The 20,649-nt window shown below is 47.8% G+C and overlaps 1 protein-coding gene across 1 annotated transcript in view; it reads right to left on the reverse strand.

Moving 5' to 3' along the window:
* LOC105813375 (glutamate receptor ionotropic, delta-1) overlaps positions 1–20,649 on the reverse strand; it is a 547,286-nt gene that overhangs the window by 33,067 nt on the left and 493,570 nt on the right. The window contains exon 11 of the mRNA XM_012648023.1: positions 8,932–9,127. Coding sequence (XP_012503477.1) covers positions 8,932–9,127 — 196 coding nt within the window. The remainder of the gene's footprint in view (positions 1–8,931; positions 9,128–20,649) is intronic.

Genomic DNA, 20,649 nt, shown 5'->3' on the forward strand with positions numbered 1-20,649 from the left:
AAACCATGTTCACAGACTGGAAGATTCAGTATTGTAAAAATATAAATTTTCCCCAAAATGATCCATATATTAAATGTAATAGCTACCAAAATCTCAAGGGGCTATTTTGAAGAAATTGACAAGATGATTTTAAAATATAAATGGAAATTCAAGGGATCTGGGGTTGTCCAAACACTCTTGTAGAAGAAGAACAAAGTTGGATAACTCAAACTACCTGATCTAAGGAATTATAACACTAAAGTGATCAAGACATTTTTGTATTGGCATAAGAATAGACATAGAGATAAACGGAACAGAATAGAGAATCCAGAAATAGACCAATGCATCCGTGGCCAGTTGATTTTTAATCTAGGTATCTAGCCAATTTGTTGAGTAAATACAAGTCTTTTTAACAAATGGTACTGAGTCAATTTGATATATGTGCCTGTATATATATGTGTGTGTGTGTGTGTGTGTATATATTATATATAAAATAATATAATACAAATATTTACAATATGATACTACAATAAAAATCTTTTTGTAGACAATTTAGTGGGTATGAATACATATCTCATTATTGTTTTAATTTGCATTCCTTTGGTGACTATTGAGTTGAGCACTTTTTCACATGCTTATTGGTCATTCATGTACCTTCTCTCACGAAATGTGTGCTCACGTCTTCTGTAAATTTTTATTGGGGTCTTCATCTTTTCATTGCTGATTTATATTAGTCTTTTAAATATTTTGAATGTAAGTCCTTGACCAAATATAAGTGCTACAAATATAATTCTCAGTCTGTAACTTGCCCATTCACTTTCTTAATGGTGTGTTTTGAGGAGTAGACATTTTTAGACTTAAAATACAATTTATCAATTTTTTTAGGGTTATTGCTTTTTGTATCCTGCCTAAAAAAGTCTTCTCTACTCCAAAGTTGCAAAGTTTCTTCTAGAAGTTTTTACATTTAATTCTATGTTGCATCTCAAATTAATATTTTGTGTATGAGATACAGAAGTGGCCCAGATTCACTATATATACATAAAATACATATATATATAACTTATATATGTAAATTTTATATACATATAAATTTTAAATATGATAGGGTGGGTCTCCTGGGTCCTAAGGTAGATGTGTGCTCACAACTTCATGGGTAAGTCTTGTAGACATTTTGTTGGGTGAAGAAAGCCAAACACAAACACACATATTCTATGTGGTTCTATTTATATGAACTACAAGAGCAGGTAAATTTAATCTGTGTGTTGCTAAAAATCTGCAAGTAGTTGTCTTTGGGGAAGAGGAGAAGTATCTGGCAACACTCATATTGGTTAGAATGTCTAGCAACTGGAACTTACAAGTATGCAAGTAGTATGTTCCTTGTGGGCGTGTAAAATAGCATAATCACATTGGAGGTGGTTAGGCATTGCATACAACCGTGAACACACTACCTTAGGATCCAGGAATTCCACCCTTCCATATTTAGCAAAGAAAAATGGAAACACATCACCACAGAAGACTTGTACGAGAATGTTCATAATATTGTATTCACAATAGCCCTGAATTGGCAACTGCAGAAACGTATGTCAAGTGGAAAACAGATAAAAAATTGAGCTTATTCATACAATGGAATATATCTCAAAGAGAAAAAAAAAAGTGCTGAAATCCACAACTTCATGAGTATATCTCATAAACATTTTGTTGGGTGAAGGAAGCCAAACACAAACACATATATTCTATATGGTTCTATCTATATGAACTACAAGGGAAGGTAAATTTAATCTGTGGTGCTAAAAATATGCAAGTAGTTGTCTCTGGGGAAGAGTAAAAGTGTCTAGAAAGTGACAGAAGAAAACTTTTGAAGGTGATGGAAATGCTCTATATCTTGTTTTGCATGGTTATTACATAACTGAACTCATCAAATCGACATATGTGCATTTTACTGTTAGTCAATCATACCCCATAAAAGACTAAGTGCTATTTGTCTTTATTTTTTTAATATTATTTCCCTAACATATAGTGATGCTAAGAAAGTTTGCTGACATCTACTGCATCTACCGAATGTATTCGTGTGCTGCAATCCACACCAGACGCTTTAGCCCTTATACATTGGTAAACTCACAGCCAACCTGGAAAGGCTTTCTCCAGTGTCGCAGACGGTCCGGAGAGGTGAATTTGCTTATTCAAAGCCAGAAATTAAATTAGGTTGAAAGTGGAATTTAAACTCCCTTATCTTAACTCCTAGAAAGAAGAAGCTACTCAAACTGTTTCTTGAAGGGATGAATAAGTTCATAAGTGAATGAAGAGAGAGAAGATACCATCCAACTTGCAAAGTGGATATGGTGCCTTTTGAGCAAGCAGAAAAGGTATACAGATGAACGCTCATCCAATGTGAGTGGCTGAGAATGAAGGAGGTTTATAGAATCCCCAACCTGCATTGCCTTGGAAGCAGAGAAAGGGCAAAATTTGTGTCTTGCATCATGCCTGCAAGGCCCCTGCTGTTACTGAGAGCAGTGTTCTTGCTTTTCACTACACAGGGCTACCTAGTTCTCACTAGTCCCTTTTCAGGAGGGCCAGATCTGCATCCCTCCAAACTCTCTTGATCTTCAAATCTGGCATCCCAAAAATACAAAGAAGCATCATCCCATACAAGCCTCTCCCCATTCCTCAGCAGGAACTTCCACATGTCATGGAACCAGGATGCTGCCACATATATGGCCACCTTCCTCACCTTGCTCTTTCCAAATGGAGGGTGCTGTGGGGTGCCAAAGTTCCTGATCCTTCCGTGAAAGACTGCCGTCCTTTCCGGGGACCACGTTTTCTGCCACAGAGTATATTCCCTGACAATGAGCAGGGGCTGTCTGCAAGGAGAGCAGCCCTGTTACAGAGCGGGAAGAAGGGAACAAATGCAGGTTATGCCCACGTACAGTCTGATGCCAGGGCAAGCATTAGATCAGGAGTAAAAATAAATAAGAACTGTGGATCCGTTTTCTTCCTACATTTGCATTCACACTTTATGACCTCAGCTGTATTTACTGAGTGGAAAACACCACCTTCTGCTGTAACTGCTGGCCTCCAGAGCTACTTCCCTCTGAAAAATACTATCTCTAGCCACACGGTCTGAAACAAGCTACTCGCTTATTTATTCAAAGAACTCAATGAGCTGTGAAGATTGACATTTAAACTATTAACACTATATTCCATCTGACAGTGTTATTAAATATTAGGTCTGATTTATGGAAAGGCTTAGTCAATTGGTCGTCCAGGTCAGCCCTGCCACCGCACAGAAATTGGGTTATGCTGGATGTTGCTTGATGAAGTTGATCAAGCTAAAGAAAAAAAAAAAATCCCACCAGCAACATTAAAGTCTGATTTCTTGTGACAAAGTTATTATCATATAAATTTGAACCACTTGCCAGCTCAATTCTGCATCTCAAAGTTTCTCTAATTGATATTTTAGTAGTTTGAAAAATCGAAAGATAAAGCCATAGACTTAAATAACCTTTGCTATGACACATGGAAGGAGGAGTAAGGCTTTTAAAAATGAGAGCATATATCTTGCTACTTTGGTGTCAAAGAAAGGAAATAAAAGCACAAGTAAAGAGTGCACAAGGGGGAGGGGACACATTGAGGTATAGAAAAGGCAATGCCATCCTGTGGGAAGAGGAAGGGTTGGAGCAAGGTTTTGATGATGGTGTCACTACTTACTCGTGTCTGTGTGACCTTGGGCAAGTTACTGCATTTCTCTGAGGCTCAGGTCCAGTTTCTACATTATGGGGACAATAATAATCAAGTAGTATATTTAGGATGAAAGCATGAATGTATGTAAATCATCTGGCACAGTGCCTGGGACACAGAGGCTGCCCAGTAGATTTCAGAGGGAGGCCAGGCCAGGACTAAAGCCGGGTCTCTGCGCAGTGAGGGAGAAGTTTCTAGGCCACCAGAGTTAGACCTAGGGACAAGAAAGGGCAGGGCCCATATGCTATTAGATGGTGCAGCCAGAGCATGAGCTACTTGCTGGGGCTGCCTGTGCACTATGAGATGAGTGAGTCTCAGAGGCCGTGCCACTTACTAACGGGGCCTGTGACGATGACGTGCGGCTAGGCCCAGCGTCCCTGCATTGCCTCCCTGTCTAGACCAAGTCCTCAAACTTTTTCTGTAAATGGCCAGATAATAAATATTTTAGCCTTTGCGGGCCATATGGTCTCTGTCACAACTACTCAACTCTGTTGAAGTAGCAAGAAAGCAGCCATAAATAGTATGTAAATTAATGGGTTGGGCTATTTTCCAATAAAACTTTATTAACAAAAACAAGCTGTGGGCCAGATTTGGTCACGAGCCACAGTTTGTCAATACTTCGTCTAGTCTTTCCCCAGGCCTGACAGGTGCAGGTGGCTGAGAGGGATGAAGGATGTCTCTCTTTGTGACACATCTTTCAGGACCCACTGGGAGGGTTTCCTCCCCATGAGAAAGTTATCGAGACAAGCCTACCAGGAACCCCAGAGCTATTTCTCTCATCCCTGCCATCATGGGATCTAGGGAAGGTGATCTGCTAAGTGATGACAGGAACCATGCCCCCGGTTTGTCTGCCTCTACTCAGTCAGACAGCAAACAGATGACTCACTCAGGAACAATCCTGTATTTATTGAGCCTTACCGAGTGCCAGGCAGGTTTGTCATAAAAAATGTTTGCTGTAATCTCTTAATAAAAAAAATTCCAATTCCCTCCCCTTCCAAATTCTTTCGTACTCTTTTCACTAGGGCCCAGGAAGTTCTGCCCTTGTCCTTATCTAAGTGGCCACGGGCACGAAGGAGTGGGTCTCAGAGGTGGGGCAACCATGACATCACTTCGGTTCTGACACTGCAGAAAAGTGATCGCTCTTGCTAGGCAATTCCCCACCTATATTGGTTTCAACTCATTAACAGCCTTAGAACTCCCAAGGAAAAAGTAATAGCAGCTCTCCAGGGTTACCCTTGATACCAGGCTACTGACTTTTGAAGCAATTAGACATCACTCCACTACTGAGCTCTCTCTGAAAACAGAGACAAGTCACCAAAGAGCAACTGAAAATTAGAAGTGTGATTGTCTATCCATCACCAAGGAAGCTTCCAGGAGAAGCCCCTCAGTGGGCATCTTCTCACCTTTGCTGGGCTCCTGCACTGCACAGAAGTAGGCTCTGTTGGGATCCAGAGAGGTTGTTCCTCCCTGAATATTATTCTCAGGCCCATAATTCCCTAGTTGCTGGATTTTTCCTAGAGCTTCTGGATTCAGGTTGTTGACCTCACTTATGGCACAGCCATCTCCAGCCTGGTCTGCCCCTGACATGGACCCAGGAATTTACAAGGTTACTGAAGCCATAACCTGGGAGTCGGGACGTGAGGGCAGCTCCACGGGAGCAGGGAGAGGAAGAATTCCAGACAAGCGTGTGGGTGCAACAGCCATCCAGGCAGACACAGAGCAAGGAAGATCTGAGAGCGAACCTGAGCTTTTCTTCTAGTAAAAAATGCAGCGCACTTCATTTTCTGACAATACTATAAACTCACTTTTATGAGACTAGTTATAAAACTCTTAACATTTGTCTAGTGCTGGCAGTCAGTTTTGCTTGTTTTTTATTTTTTGTGTGTTTTTTTTTTCTTAGAGATACAAATGCAAGAGAGAGATTTGTGATCACAAAGCCAGCGTGGGGGTTATAAAATGAAGGTGTCATAAAAGTAACACATCCTATGTACCGAAGAAAAGATTAGATTCTGCACCATGAAGCAATAGGCATTGATAAGGAAACATTTGCATCCTTCACAATTTTTTTACATTGTTTTATTCATGAGTAAGAGCCTAGATATCACCAGAGGGTGAACGGTTTCTTACGTGCCACCGATTGACTACATAGGATGACAAGGAGGCATTTCTCTAATGACCCATCTCCAGAGTGACCACCCTCCAGAGGGCTTTAAGTGTGTGTGCTTGCCTTGCTGAGGCACGCCAGGCTCGAGGAACAAGCGGGTCCGTGGAGGGCAGGGGCTGGCCCCTGTGACAAGCCAAACTCTGCCTGGCTTGGCCTCGACTTATGTATTTGGAAGAGCAGGTAGGTGAATGGAATAGGGTTTATAACAGCCCCTGCTTCGGGACACCCATCCATTTGTCCAGGCATGGGCCTCTGTTTTAATTAACTCGTTTATTATTTATTATAATAAGAAACTTAAAAAATTAAAAACTCTCATGCTAATCTAAACTTAACACCAGCCCTGACTCACATCCAACAACGTGCTTCTTCCTGCTGCTCTGCCTCTTCCATCTGTAGCAAACACTATGGAAAATCTTGTATTTCACCGTTACTCTGGATGTGTGTATGAGTGCATTTTATATATTTTTAAAAAGGTATACTGCTCTAGTTTATTTTCTATTAGTTGATCCATACGAAATTGATTTGGTTTTTCACGCAATATTATTCTGCTAAGATTCACCCATACTGTTGGATGAAGATGTAGTCCATCCATTTCACTGCAGAAAATATTTTCTTACACTGTTGAGGGTCATTGGATTGTTTCCAGGGTTTTGGTTCTGTAAGCAATGCTGTCATAGCCCTTCTCGTGTCTAAAGTGCAAATGGACATTTATCTGGGCTGGATACACTGAAGCGAAATTGCTGAGCCATAGGGTATGTGAATGTTCCATTTTTTAAGAGAATGATAAACTCTTTTCCAAAGTGACTGTACTGAGTACACTCCCACCAGCAATTAACCACCTGTTACTCCACGTCCCCTCCACCACCTCTCATTTTTGACCAATCTAATTGGTGTAGAACGATACATCCTTATGGTCTTGATTTGCATTTCACAGATCACTAATAATTTTGAACACCTCTTCATATGATTATCGGTCATTCGTGTTGCCTATTCTGCAAAAGGCCTGTGCAAGTCTTTTGCCCATTTTTCCATTAAATTGTTTGAGCTTTTCTTATCGATTTGTAAAACTTGTTGATATATTCTTCATATTAATCCTGTATTGCCTACGTGTTATAAATATCCCCTCTTCATTCTTTAAAGTGTCTTTTAATGAGAAGAAGTTTAATAAAGTCAAAAGTAGCTATCTTTTCTTTTATAAACAGCGCTTTTTGTAGCACTTTGCAACGAATCTTCATGAGATCCGGTGTGGACGGGTCTGCTGGCGCTCTCTGAGCGTCAAAGAACGCCAGGGGAGGGAACTCCAAGGCCATTTGGCCCAGGCCTTACATTCGCAAGAGGCCTTAAATCAACCTTGTATTCATTATCTCCAAATGAGGTCACTCCTCCGCCACAAAGATTCACTGTCAGGGATGAAAGGAGACCCTGCAGCTCAGGGTTAGAGCGCCACGCTTTGCGGGGCTCCAACTAAGAGGTTCTAATAAATTTTGTACACACGAGAATAACACGGCTACATTGCATTCTATTACTTTTGTTAAAGTATCACTTGGTTCAATGTAGACATTCAAAACCTACCACAATATGTATGTTTTGGATATTGTAAGTCTCTAAGGAGACCCCAAAACAGAAAGCTGCCCAGGTCTTTCTCGACTCTGAGAGGTTCCAGATGGGGAAAGAGATGTAATCCATTCACACTGTTGGTGAACTGTGAAGCTGGAATTCACACCCCGAGGTGTCAGGATCCAGAGCCTAGACACTTTCTGCTGTTCAACGTGGCTAAATGGCAAGGAAAAGTCACCCCAAGACAAGGGTTGCAAGAGAACACGTTCCCAGTGTGCACTCACTCCACAGAGCACAGCAGCAAGGGGACAAAGGCCATGCTCTGTCCCGACGCCCCCATGCTCCTAATGCAAGAAAGAGTGAGGCCTCTCTCCCTGGGCCCCCCTGGGGCACTCCTGGGAAGAGCTGGCCAATTGCTGAGCACCTTACACACCATGAAGAGCAGGGCGGCGGGCCCTGGTGTCCCCAAAGCTTGCTCCAAGCTATCCTGACATCCACTGCCCTCTGAAGGAAGGCCAAGCAGTCACCAAGTGGATGAGGAAGGGAGGGCAGGGGTGTGTGTGGGAGAGAGAGAGAGACTGCAGGTGACCATGCATGTGCGAGTGTGTGAGAAGGTTCCACAGAGGTGGTGGGGTGAGCAGAGTAGGAGAAGGCTGGGAGGAGACACTGAGGCAGCCAGTCTGCTCAGAGGGCAGCAGTGCCGGCCGGGGGCTGCACGTCTCTCTCACACCACTCACTAATGACCACAGGGAGAACAGCGGCCACATGTGGGGGTCACTGGACAGAAGGACCCCTCCAGCAACAGCATCATGACACCCACCTTCACCCCACCCTATTCCTCCTCATTGAAAGGGCCATACAGCAGCACCTGGTGGACAGGTGCCAAATCCTCAGCCTGGAACCCAGGGAGCCAGGGAGCCAGACCCTAACTTGGGGTCTGACTGGTCCTCAGCTGCATAATGGGATAATATGTTTAATTCTGGTGATTGTGGGAAATGGACTAAAATAAATGAGCAATGTCTAGACCACTGCTGAAGAGTGTCACAGCCTTTCTCTGCCCTTCCTCCCTCTGGCCCTGGCCTCTGTCCACCTGTCCTCCTGGGTGTTGCCTAGTACAGGCCCTGTCCAGGCTTGCTGTCCTCGCCGCACTCTTGGAAGCACATCTCCTCGCACGCTGCTCTTGCCAAGTGCTCTCACCGGGGTGGGCAGACCCCCTGTGCCACCAACCTCGGAGCCCATGAGGAGGGAGGTCTGAGGCTCAGGCTTAATCTGCCTGTTCTTCTGCAGTCAGCACCCTCTGGAAACTCAGAAAGTTCCCAATGAGCACACACTGATCCTGCTGCCCAGAATGGGTGAACGGGCATCCACCTAGAGAACGTGTGAAGACGGATTACCCTGTAGGTGACAGGCGACCTGAAGGCAGATGCCTATGGAGAGGTGTCTCCTACCTGGGCAATGGCCACAGAGCACACGCCTGAGTGCCAGCTCCCGCCTACCTTCCTGATGCCCTCCGAAGGACTGGACACGCAGTTGTCAGCCCCTCCGTTCTTGCTGATGGTTCTCCAGAGCTCAGCAAACGTGCTGTCCTGCTCCAGGGGGTTGGTGCCCTTGGCTCGGAAGTACTCATAGACAGCCGAATCCCGGACAGTGCCGTAAGACATCTCCACCTGTTTGGACAGGTCCTGGAACGTCCTGAAATGCAGAAAGGCAGCGAGGCATGGGTACGTGTCACGCACCACGCACCGCGGGGATACAAACAGGCTGCAAGGCCCTGCTGAAGTCAAGCCCGGCCATGGCCCACAGTCCATGTTCTTCACTCCAGAAGCCCAGCTGCACGAGTCCTTCAGCCCCAGAGAGACTTGCCGGAATCTCATTCTATCCCACTATGTTTCCTCAGGGTTAGATTAATTCGACAAGGTTACTGAGCACCTAAAACTAGATTCTATGCTGAAATCGAGGGATTCAGGATGAATAAGACATGATTCCTGCCCTCAAGGAGCTTATAGTCCAGCTATAGAAACAAACACATACAGAGAGAATCACAATACCAGAGAATCAGGGCAACACGAGAAGCTGTAGGCTGAGATCTCCAACTTAGACACCTGCGGAGGCTGGGCAGGAAAGAGACTCACGCTGGCAAGATGTGTGATGACCATGGCTGGCCCCTGCCACTCAGAGCTAGCACGGGAAGAAACCCACTCAGAGGCTGGGTCGGTTCAGAGGCATCCGCTCCAAAGCTTGCAGCTGCACTGGGGTTCCCGCCAATTACTGACTTTGAGTGCTCCTCACTCCTGCCCCCAACCAGTTTGGGTTTCAAAAATATAAAGAAAACTGGATTTTTATATGATATCTCCTGATTTTCAAATGTTGACAACTATTTAAAAGCTGATGAAGATTTAAAAAAGCACTTCGGGGGGCCTTGGGGCTACTGCAGTGGAAGAGGGGCAGGAGCCACGGGCGCACCCCACTGGGAGCGGAGGAGGAGACTTCTCTGGAGAAGGAAGAACAGCCAGAGCAGGAAGAACCGATTAATCTCTACAAAGTTCTTACTGGCCCCAGAAGGGCAGTACCGCGCTCAGAGTGTTGAGAGAATGTCGCATACCAGACAGAATTGAAAAATAAGAAAAGCCCAGTGGGGAGCCAGGCTGTCTCTCCAGACTCCTACATGCTCGCTCTATACTTATTTCTCTTGTGGAAATCTCAGTCTCTTCTACCAACCTGCCTCATCATCACTGCCTCTCACTGAGTCGCATTCCCACGGGAAGAGCTGATCTTCCCAACTGGATCTACACAAGGCTTCACCTCTGGTCTCATCCAGGCTGTTGTCCCCATCCCCACAGCACTGTGGTCAGTCCTGAAATGAGAAATCCACCCCCGATCCATGGCGGCAGGGAGGGACGCTCCCTCTGCCTGGAACCCCTTCATCTCACTCAGCCACTCTCACACCTCTCCGAGCCCCGGGAAGACCCAGCTGCCGCCTCTTCCTGTGAGAGCCCGGCCCGTCCCGGCCTCCCGGCACCCTTTGCAGTGTGCATGTTCCACGGCAGAGTGATCTCTTTGGGATTTCAGAGGGCAGCGTCCCAGAGCAAGGACAAGCAGGAACGCCGGAGCCCAGCTGCCCACCCTGCCTTCCAGCCCCAGCACCCTAACACTGGGGGCCTGGGCATGTTAGCTGACTTCTCTGTGCCTCAGTTTCCAAATCTGTTAAAAATAGGGAGAGAAGCAGAGCCTGTAGCAGAGGTTACTATGAAGATTACGTGGAATCTGTGTTCAGCTCTTAGAGCAGCATCTGGCGCAAAGTCAGTGTTCAATAGCTGGTAGCAACTGTTCTGAGCCAGGATTATGCATCTGGGTCCCCAGTAGACTACAGGATTTGGAGGACCTGAGTGGCAGCCCCTTCATTGTATCCCTGGACCCAGGGCTGACAGTGGCCTCCACAGAAGCACACAGAAGGACCAGCACTGCACGCTTCCTCCTGCTTGGGAGACACACTCCACACACTCCTTTGGTCCCTGCGATGTGGCCCACAAACAGAGCTCAGCATTCGTTTCAATACATTACCGATGAAAGGAAACATGAAATAATAAATTCAATGAAGAAATCTTTCTAATTATTGTTCATTATTTATATCTAATTGAAGCAAGATGTTCCTTCGCTTGAAGGGCCCCAAGGGTTGTAACTCTGTCGTAATTTGCCTGTAATGAAAGAAGGGGGGGATCTTTTTTTTTCCACATTTCTTATTTTTCTCATGGTAATACAAACACACACAAGGCTTTGATGAATGGGAAACATCAGGATGAATTACACAGTTGAGTCTAAATACTGAACTGCTCTAAATTACTGCAGTTTCTATGAGTGTGGAATGAATGGGTAACTGCCAGGGAGCTAGGGCATGACTGTTTCATCCCCACATTTGAAATGGAGATTTCCTCTTTCTTCTTGGTATTTATTCATGATGGTGCCCACGGCCAGAGGCTCAGGAAACATCTCCGGATAACAAGCAGGCAGCCCGAATGTTTATGGCTCCACATCCGTTTCTGCCCTACCCTAAAATGCCACCCCTGTCTTCTCTGTTCCTGACTGCTCAGACCCAGGGCCTCTCTCCATCCATCACCTCTCGCAGCTACAAATCTGCGCAGAGGGAACTGCCCCCCCCACGCCCCCCGTCTCAGATGCACGCTCTCCCTTTCAGCCATGGCTTCCAAGCTCACTAGCATGCCCAGCACACAGTAGATTCTACCGTCCTACTTTAGGGTGAATAAGCTTACAAAAGGCTATCTGGGGGTTTGCACGCAAGGGCCCAACGATGCATACCCCACAGCCACCATCTCCCTGGGACAGTCATCCTCTTGTCAGGTGCACAGTGTTGGAAGGGACACCTGGAGAGGAATAAAGGAGGACAGGGACAGGCCATCAGCAAAAGACAGATGTTGAAGTCAGATAGGACCCTTGCCAAGCAAGGGAGGGAAGCTTTGCCAGGAGGAGGCTGTGCTAGCAGCACACTCAATTGAGCACTTTTCTGAAGTCAGTCTCTTCAGCAACCACTGCCAGAAAGCATCCAGGCGCTCCCACCAGACAGATGAAGGAGACGTGCCCATCACAGGCGGGGTCTCTATTAATCTCAAATGCATGATGTGACACACTGAAGTCATTCACCCGGCTCTTTCATCAACAGTTCCAGAAAGTCTACTAGGTGAGGCACAGTGATGCTAGAGCAAAGAATGCACAGTGGGCGTCCTCGAGAGGTCTATAGTGGGGTGTGAGTGAATGCTCAGAGGAGTAAACCAGCAAGGACTACGCAGTGTGGGAGGGATGAAAATACAGGTCCGTATGGGGGATCCCGGAAGCACAGAGGAGAAACAGTCAACCATGGGCCGGAACCATGGAAAGGCTTCCTAGAAGAGGAACTATACAGCTGAATCATGAAGGATGGGTAGAGGCAGCCAAATGGAGAACCAAGGCCTAGGATGTTCCGGGAAGAGAAGGGATTACCTGAGAAGGCACTACGCATGAAAAGACATGGCCCATGTGGGACACACCCAGGGGCAATTCATATCAGCCAAAAAAGACACAGGTTATGGAATCTGGCCGCCCTGGGTGTGCATCCTGCCTCTGAAAGCCTTACCTGCCTGACAGACCAGTAGCTCTCCAAGTGTGGTCCTTGGAGCTGCAGCATCGGTAGCACCCAGGACCTTATGAGAAATGCAAATTCTTGATCCGCATCCCAGACGTAGCGAATCAGAAACTCTGCCGGTGGTGCTCAGCAGTCTGTGTTTTTATGACCCCCAGGTGATTGTGAAGCATGCAAGTTCCAGAACCAATGACAAAGGCAAGTCATTTAATGTCCGAAGTCTTAGTTTTCATAACTCTTACCTATCTTGCAGGGATGGTGAAGATTAATAATCACAGACATAGCCAATGTTTAATAAATGCTAGCTCTTCTGTTAGACTGACTATTTGTAGTTTAAACAGTGGAAGCAAGGGGCCCATGCGAAGAACTCATGGGTAACGGGTCAGGGTGGTCACACCTGGATGGAAGCAAGCATGGGCAAGTGGCCTATCTAAGCTTCAAGGCCCATGTGACTTTAGCCCTTTGTCTCCCCAGGGAGAAGCCTATAGCCCTTCTTGTGGTTTACACCTTGCTTCCAAGGTACATGCAAATGCTTCCCTGTCAGCTTGTAGTCTGCTGCCTTGTCAACAGCCACACTTCAGGCCCCAGGGTACCTGAACTGATGACCTGGGGAAGTTTGAACCCAGGATGAGCCTACAGACACCAAAGCTCCTCTGGCAAGCAATCTGGACCCTTGCTTTGCAGACCATGATGGTAACGGCCTAGTAGAGGCCTCCTGGGGAAAGTAGTGAGCACCTAGGCAAAGAACTGCTCGGGGACAGTGGCTTCGAAGGCATCAGCCCCAGGCTGCCCACTGGGGTCTGGATTGGCTGATGAAGTATCACAGCACAAGCGTGTGTACCTGGAGGCTTAGCCCACCTCTGTTTGCTGCCTATTTTCTTACTTTATCTTTTGATAATGTTTTGCGTTGGAATCTTCCCCTGGCAAAACCTACTTTCTCCTCCAATCTTACGTTTGAACCGGTATCTTCCACTCAACTGTGCTCTCCCAAAACTGGGTTTAGGACCAACAGAAGCTGCTTCTATCTCCTGGCCTGAGTTACTGATTTTGGGGGTCTCCCCAAGCTGAAAGCAAAGCTGACACTTATGAACACATCAGACTGTCTTGCAAAAGGACTCTGTAAGCATCCCTTGCCTCTGAGAGCAGTTTCCTCCTTCCAGTTGCACCCCCTGGAGGAACCACAAGGGCCCCTTCAGCCACGGCCAAGGACAGTTTCCGCAGCTCGCCACCACCTCCCGTGTTCCCCTCCCCTTTTTCCATAAATCAGTCTTACTATTTCCTAGATACGTTTTCATTAACAAAGAGATAAATGTGTTTGCAATATGAGAAAAATCAATAATATAGAACTTATAAATACATTTTTGCATGTTACAGAAATATTTACATTGGCAATGGAGATAAATACACTTGCAACAAGAGGAGAATCAATACACAGCACATGTAAAACAGATTTCAACAATGCTGGGGACGCCGTCATCACGGCCTGACTCATCTAAACCCCGAAGCCCTATTATGCTTCCTTAAGGAGAACAGAAGATGGTGGAGTGGCCCAAAAGACGCGGGAGGGAGGGGATACTCGTCCTCCCAACGTGAAGCTGCCTTGGCTGCAGCCCACAGATGCCGTCACCGTCACTCCAGCAGTCTCAGCTTTCTAGCTGATGCCTGGCGCTGCAAGAGACAGTGCTGCGCAAAGTCACCGGCAGTGCCTGGCTGGGGTTCCACAACCTGCTTCCAGAAGGCACTGTGATGCACCCCTTCCCTCCCCGCCCCCGTCTGCTGCCATGCCCCTCCCGGGTTTCTTTCCCAGGGCTCCCCCGTGTCTCCATCCTCTCTGATCTTTCTCCCAAGCAGCATAAGGCAGCCAGGTGTCTCCCTTCTTCATTCAGTCGCCATTCAAACACCCGCTTTCCCGTGCACCTGCTGAGTCAAGCACCGCTCTAGGTCCGGGGATGGGGCGTGAGCCGCACGAAGTTCCCGCTCCTGTGGAGTTTACATAGTGGAGCAGAGGGGAGAGGAACAGCAACGACGGTGACAACACCACCACAATAATTAGGTGATGCCACGGTCAGCAAATTTCCTGGAAAGGGACAGACTGTACATAGGTGGGCTCTGAGGGCCACATAAGACTCTGCAACATATTCTGTTTTGTGTTTTTGTTTTTTTCCAACACTTTAAAATGTTTAAACTCAGAAAAGCAGTCTTCGCTTGCAGGCTGTGGGGAAACAGACTGCGGGCCCAGTGTGGCCTGCGGGGGGGGTAGTCGGCTGCCACCTGCTATCACGGAGCAAGCGATGCACATGCTGTGAAGACGAATAGACGGAGGAAAGGTTGGACGAGCGACTGTATAAAGTGACCAGGTGGGTATTCAGCCACTGGGGTTGATGTGTTTCTGCAGTTCCTGTCCTTGCTCTGAGAAGAGCCGTGAGGCATGAGCGCGCAGAGGCGGGGCTGGGCCCGCAGAAGCCGGGCTGCGGGGAGCAGAGGCCGGTGCAGCTGGGGAGTCGGCTCCTAGCCTCTTCCGGCTCGAGACATTTGCCCAGGACCTTCCAGGAAGCCTGGAGGAGGGGCCGCGGGGTATACCAGGCGCTACAGTTTGAACATCTGTCCCCTCCAAAACTCTTGCTGAAATGTAATCCCCAGCGTGGTGGTATTGAGAGGTGACTGGATCTTGAGGGCTCTGCCCTTACGAATGGATTCATTCCCCACCTAATGGGTTATCACGGAGGGTGTGGAACTGGTGTCTTTATAAGAAGAGAAAGATAGGTCTGAAGTAGGACGTGACCACACTCAGCCCCCCGCCACCAGCAAGAAGGCCCTTGCCAGAGACAGGCCTTCGACCTGGGACTTAGCATCCAGAACTATAAGAAATAAATTCTTTTTTTCAAAATACATTACCCAGTTTCAGGTATTCTGTTAAAAGCAATAGAAAACAGACTAAGATAGCAGGGCTACTTTGTATTCAAAGCCTAGCTAGGGTGTGATTCTGAGTGGTCAGCAGAGTGACTGCAGATCCAGACACTGTATGAGGACACTTAGTGACCCCCAGGATGAGGCCCACGTGGCCCGTGGCAGGAAAACGCAGGCTTTCATAGGCCACAAAGCCCTTCTCTAAATTTGTGCCCGAATGTCAGCCCCGGAGGGCCATGCGTTGTACGCCCTCCCTCCTTAACCTTCCTTCCTGCACTTTGTTCTCTCTCCAAATCCCACTTCTTCAATTACTATTGAAACTAAAAGATACCCAAAATAGTCAATGCATTTCTACAAAGTATACTTCCATTCAAACAATAAATGTAAATAAATATAGAAACAAAAGTAATAGGAATAAACAGAGAACAGTTGTAAGACTTCCACTTCTTACAAATGTATTTCTGTAAAATTTGCATTTTTATTATTTTGTGAACAAAAGTGCTATCTGAATGATTTTAAATATCCATCTGCTGCCCAGCATCACTCTGGGCCTTGGGAACCCAGCTCCTTGCTTTTCTCTCTTCTCCACGCCCCCTCTCCTGGGGCAGCCTCCCGGTCAGCCAAGACCGCCGAGAGGAGGAAGCCTCTCTCCCGGCCCCATCAGATGCCAGCTGGCCACAGGGCTGCGAGGGGCTGTGGGTGCTGCAGCTTCAGTCCTCAGAGCAAGACACGCATGCCCAGACTGACCCAAAGGGCTCCGGGGCTCGTCAGGGCTGAGGCTCCCACACCAAGGCAGGCTGGACTTCCCTCACTTCGGCACCCCCTGCCTGGGTTCAACGCTAGCAGACTCACGGGGTGGCTGGCATGAGTTTCCGAAAGGTGGGCACATGCATCACGTGTTTCTGATTTGCCAAACTCAGCCTAGTCGATCTTGAAGTGAGCAGGGCTCGGTAACAGGAGCTGTGCAAATCCCCTGGATGAGGTCAGGTAACCATGGACCAGGTCCTGCGGTCCTGGCATGTGGCTCCATGTCCCCAGTCTTCACTAAGCCAAAGCTGGGGCCTCTACTGCCCTCTGTGCTCCAGTGCTGCCTCCTCCAGCCTCTTCGGGGGCTACTCTGCTGTCGGGGTGCCAGCCCAGCACACCTCCTGCTTTCTCAGGCCTGCGAGACTCCCCTCAGCCCCACTGTCTACCTGCCATGCTGTGCCGGCTTTGTTTAGGTGGCTAGAACCTCCCCAGCCTGGAGGGCTCGGCTCAGCTGTCACATCCTGCAGGGACCATGGATCTATGCCCGCGGGATCAAGCCCCCCGGGTGCTGGGCTTAGCCCTGTCCTGATGTTTACACTCTGCCCTCTGCGTGTTGCCCACCAGCTCCCTGGGGGTGGACTCCGTGTCTATCTCTGCATCCCCATCACCCCGCGTATGGCCTGACAGACAATGGGCTGAGTTCATGTTTTCTGGAAGACTCGTCTCTGGTTTAGAACAACTGTGCTTACAGCTGAAGGGCTGAACATGGCTAGGGGGAATCCAGGCTGGAGCCCAGCATGGTGAGGGGTCAGATCACCCCACTACCCTCCAGTGGGCCCTGGAATCACAGCCTCTACCCTTCTGTGCACCCTCGGTGCTGCCCGGCCATCTTCTAAATCTCCCCGTGCGGTTCATTCTCCCACTCTCAGATGACTCTCCGACGATGAGCCTGCTTCTCACTTCCTAAGAAGGGAGTGGCCATCAGTGGAGAACGTTACTTTTCTAAAGAAGTCCCTTTTCCAAAACCACCAAATACCCGCCTGCCCTCCCTTGAAAATGCTGGCTTTGCTTTTGCTCTCATTTATGTCTAACTCTGTCTCTGTCCCTTGGACCCCAGATTTTCTGGCCTTCTCAAAAGGCATTGCTCTTTCACTTGTTACCTCTATCTCATCGCAGAATTGCTCCTCTCTACAGATTGTTCCCATCGGCTTCAAAACACATACATCTTCCATCTTACAACAGAAAAATCCTACAAGATCCATCCTCCTCCAACCACCCTTCCAGTCCTTCCTCTGAAGAGCTATCCGTGGTCACTGTCCCCGTTACCCTCTCTCCCCATTTCTCAGGAACCTTCCTCATGCCACCTGCCTCCCACCACTGAAAGGAAGCTGCTTTTGCCAAGGTCATCAGTCATCTCCCAAATTCGGTGGCCAATGTCTAGTCTTCACTTTCCCCCCAGCAGCAGCATTTGATGATCTGATCACTCTCCCCTTCTAGACGTCTACCCTTCCCTCGAGTTCCCAGACATCACTGGGGCGCACTTCTTCTCCCATCTCGCAGACACCTCCGAGCCCTTCTCCATTCCTGGTTCTTCTTTCTCTTCCCAGACTCTGACTCTCGGGGTGTCCCAGGACTCAGGGCATGGATCTTTTCCCTTCTGTGCTGACAGCCCCTTTGCTGTGATTTCATCGAGTCAGTTGGTGGAAGATACGTCTATGCACCAGTGACCCCAATGGGGCACCCCAGCCTGACCCACCCCGTCCCCTCCAGGCAACTGCCCACCCGACAATTCCACTCAGATGGCTGACAGGTCCTCAGACTGAACATGTTCAAATTTTAGCTCTTAAATTGCAAAGCCCCAAACCTATCACCAAGGCTGCTCTTCCTCTAGTTCTCCCGTCTCAGTCAGACATCGCTCTATTCTTTGAGACGCTGTGGCCATAAGCCTTGGAATCACTACGGACTTTTCTCTTTCTTACAATATCTCACATGTAATTTCAGCACATCCAATCTCTTCTACCAAGGTAGTTCTAGAATCTGATCACTTCTCATCACCATCCTCATCACCCAGACCCTAACTCTAACCCTAACCCTCATCTTCTCATCACCCCTCTGCATCTTACCTGGATCTTGAGATTGTCTAAGGGTCTCCCTGCTTTCACCTTTAACCCCACCAGTCTATCCCCTGGAGGGCAAACAAAATGATCCTTTTGAAATCTATGTCAGACCATGTCACCCCATTGTTCAAAACCCTACAATGACTTCTCGTCTCTCAGAGGAACACCCAAAATCCTCACACGGCCTGAAAAGTCCCAAGTGGTCTAGACCCCAATATCTCTGCTCTCACTGCACTGGCCTCCCTGCCTTTTCACCTTGGGGCCTTTGCAGCTGTTTTTCATCCTCAACCTGGTACACTCTTCCCTAAGACCTCTAGTTGGCTCCCTCTCCCAGTGTCTTGGGTCTCTGATCAAATGTTACCTTCTCCATGACAACCCCATACAAAACACAACCCTCCTTAAATTACACGATACAAATAAACGTATCACAGCCTGATACGTAATGCCAGTTCTCCCCCTAGAATGGGACTTGGCTGTTTGCTTTGTTGCTCTATCACCAGCACCTACAACCTGGGTGACCAACGATCCCAGTTTGCCTGGAACTGAGCAATTTCCAGGGATGCTGGACTTTCAGGGTGCTAAAATCAGAAAAGTGTCAGGCAAATTGGGATAATTTCTCCCTACCCACCACAGTGCCCAGCTCATAGTAGACACTGTAATGAACAGGGGTTATATGCATGAAGTATAGAGGAATGATTAACCTTTTTCTTGACTTTAAAACACCTAGGTTGAAAAAGTCTGTTGCAAAAGTCTTCATTTTAGATTGACCAGTCTCCTTTCAGGATAACTGTGTGTCGGTCATCTGCTAAGAAGCAGGCATAGCAGTGGCTTGAAGCGCTTGAGTCGAAGAGCCCTTCCTTGACTTGGTTTCCTGGCCCCGAGCCAGGAGGCGCAGCACAAAGTTGTGTGGTTTAGAGTCAGCCCAGGAACAGATCACCAAGGAGCCCGGGAATCAGGCCTGGTTCTTCACAGCCTCCACCCTCAGGATGTTGAAACTTCCAGACCCAGCTTCCTCATGGATCAGCATCCACAGGCTGAGAGAATTCTCCTGGGATGCAGCCGCTGTTTGCCTCCCTGGCTCCTGTGTCCCTGCCACTCTGGGAGCCCTGCACAAGCCGCCCCGCCAGCCGGCAGCTCCTCCATGCCAAGAACACGGCTGGCTCCCGGCTCTCAACACCCGCAAATATTTGCTGCCACAAATCAATACGAAAGCAGGATGCACCATTAACCTTTAATATATCAGTGCGGGGACTCTTAATCCATTATGAGGCTGTCATAAATGTCACTGAAATGCAAATCGGAGCAGCAACCCTTCGGGAGGCTGTGAAGGTGCCTTCCCTCCCTCCTGCACAGCCTGCATCCCTCTCTGCTCCACAGAAACAGCCCGAGTCTCTTGTCTCCCTGTGCGGGTTTGTTTCCACCATCCCTCCATCCCTCCTCTCCTCCTTTGAGGACGTCTGCCTGAGCCCACTGCTGCGTCAGTTCCCCGGCAGTCACTGGACGCGCTGGAAGAAAGACACAGCAGGACTAACTTGAGGACTCCTGTGTCCTGAATGCTAACACTCCCTTCGTATTGCTTCATTTAACCTTGGCAATACCTTCTCCTAAAGTTATTGGAGGGTAATTACTGCTCTTCCCCCATTTCACAGATAAAGAAACCAAGACTCTGGGAGATTAAGGAGTTTATGGGAGGTCATAGAAGCAGTAAGTAGAAAAGCTGTCTTCACACTCAGGAGTGCTTGACACAAATCCTGTATGCTTTAGTGTCATCCCATGGTGATGTCAAGTAGCTCATAGCTAAGCAAGGGGGTGAACAAACAAGTCCATGGATGATTAGAAAGATCAGGCAAAATGCATGGCTAGCATTAAGCAGAGTCATGGGCACATGACGTTGAACCCGTCCCTGCTTGTCAGATGAGCCAGTGAGGGCCCACGCAAAGGGGGAGGCTTCCTGGGGAATGCGAGGCCAGGTTGGGACTTAAGGAGAAAGAGGGAACTGACATGTAGAGGAGAAGGGTGTAAGATGTTCTGGGAAAAGGTAACAGTATGTTCAAATCGCCGATGTGCATGAGACAGAGAAACCTTCTGGGAACTACTAACAGTTTACGAGGAGGGAGCAGAAATGGCACATAACTAAGCACTAAGAACGGGATTGAGGGACAATTGCCCATAAAATACTTAGAGCATAGTTCTAATGGAAGTTGTGTAGAAATGCGAAGATAATGGGAAAAAGAGAAACTGCCAACGTTCCCCAGACAATTAGGAAGCTGGAGAATGTGTGAGCTCAGCAGGTTGGCACGTCCTGCTCTCCG

Source organism: Propithecus coquereli, unplaced genomic scaffold, assembly GCF_000956105.1.
Source record: "Propithecus coquereli isolate 6110/MARCELLA unplaced genomic scaffold, Pcoq_1.0 Scaffold109, whole genome shotgun sequence".
In the NCBI taxonomy this organism is placed as follows: Eukaryota; Metazoa; Chordata; class Mammalia; order Primates; family Indriidae; genus Propithecus; species Propithecus coquereli.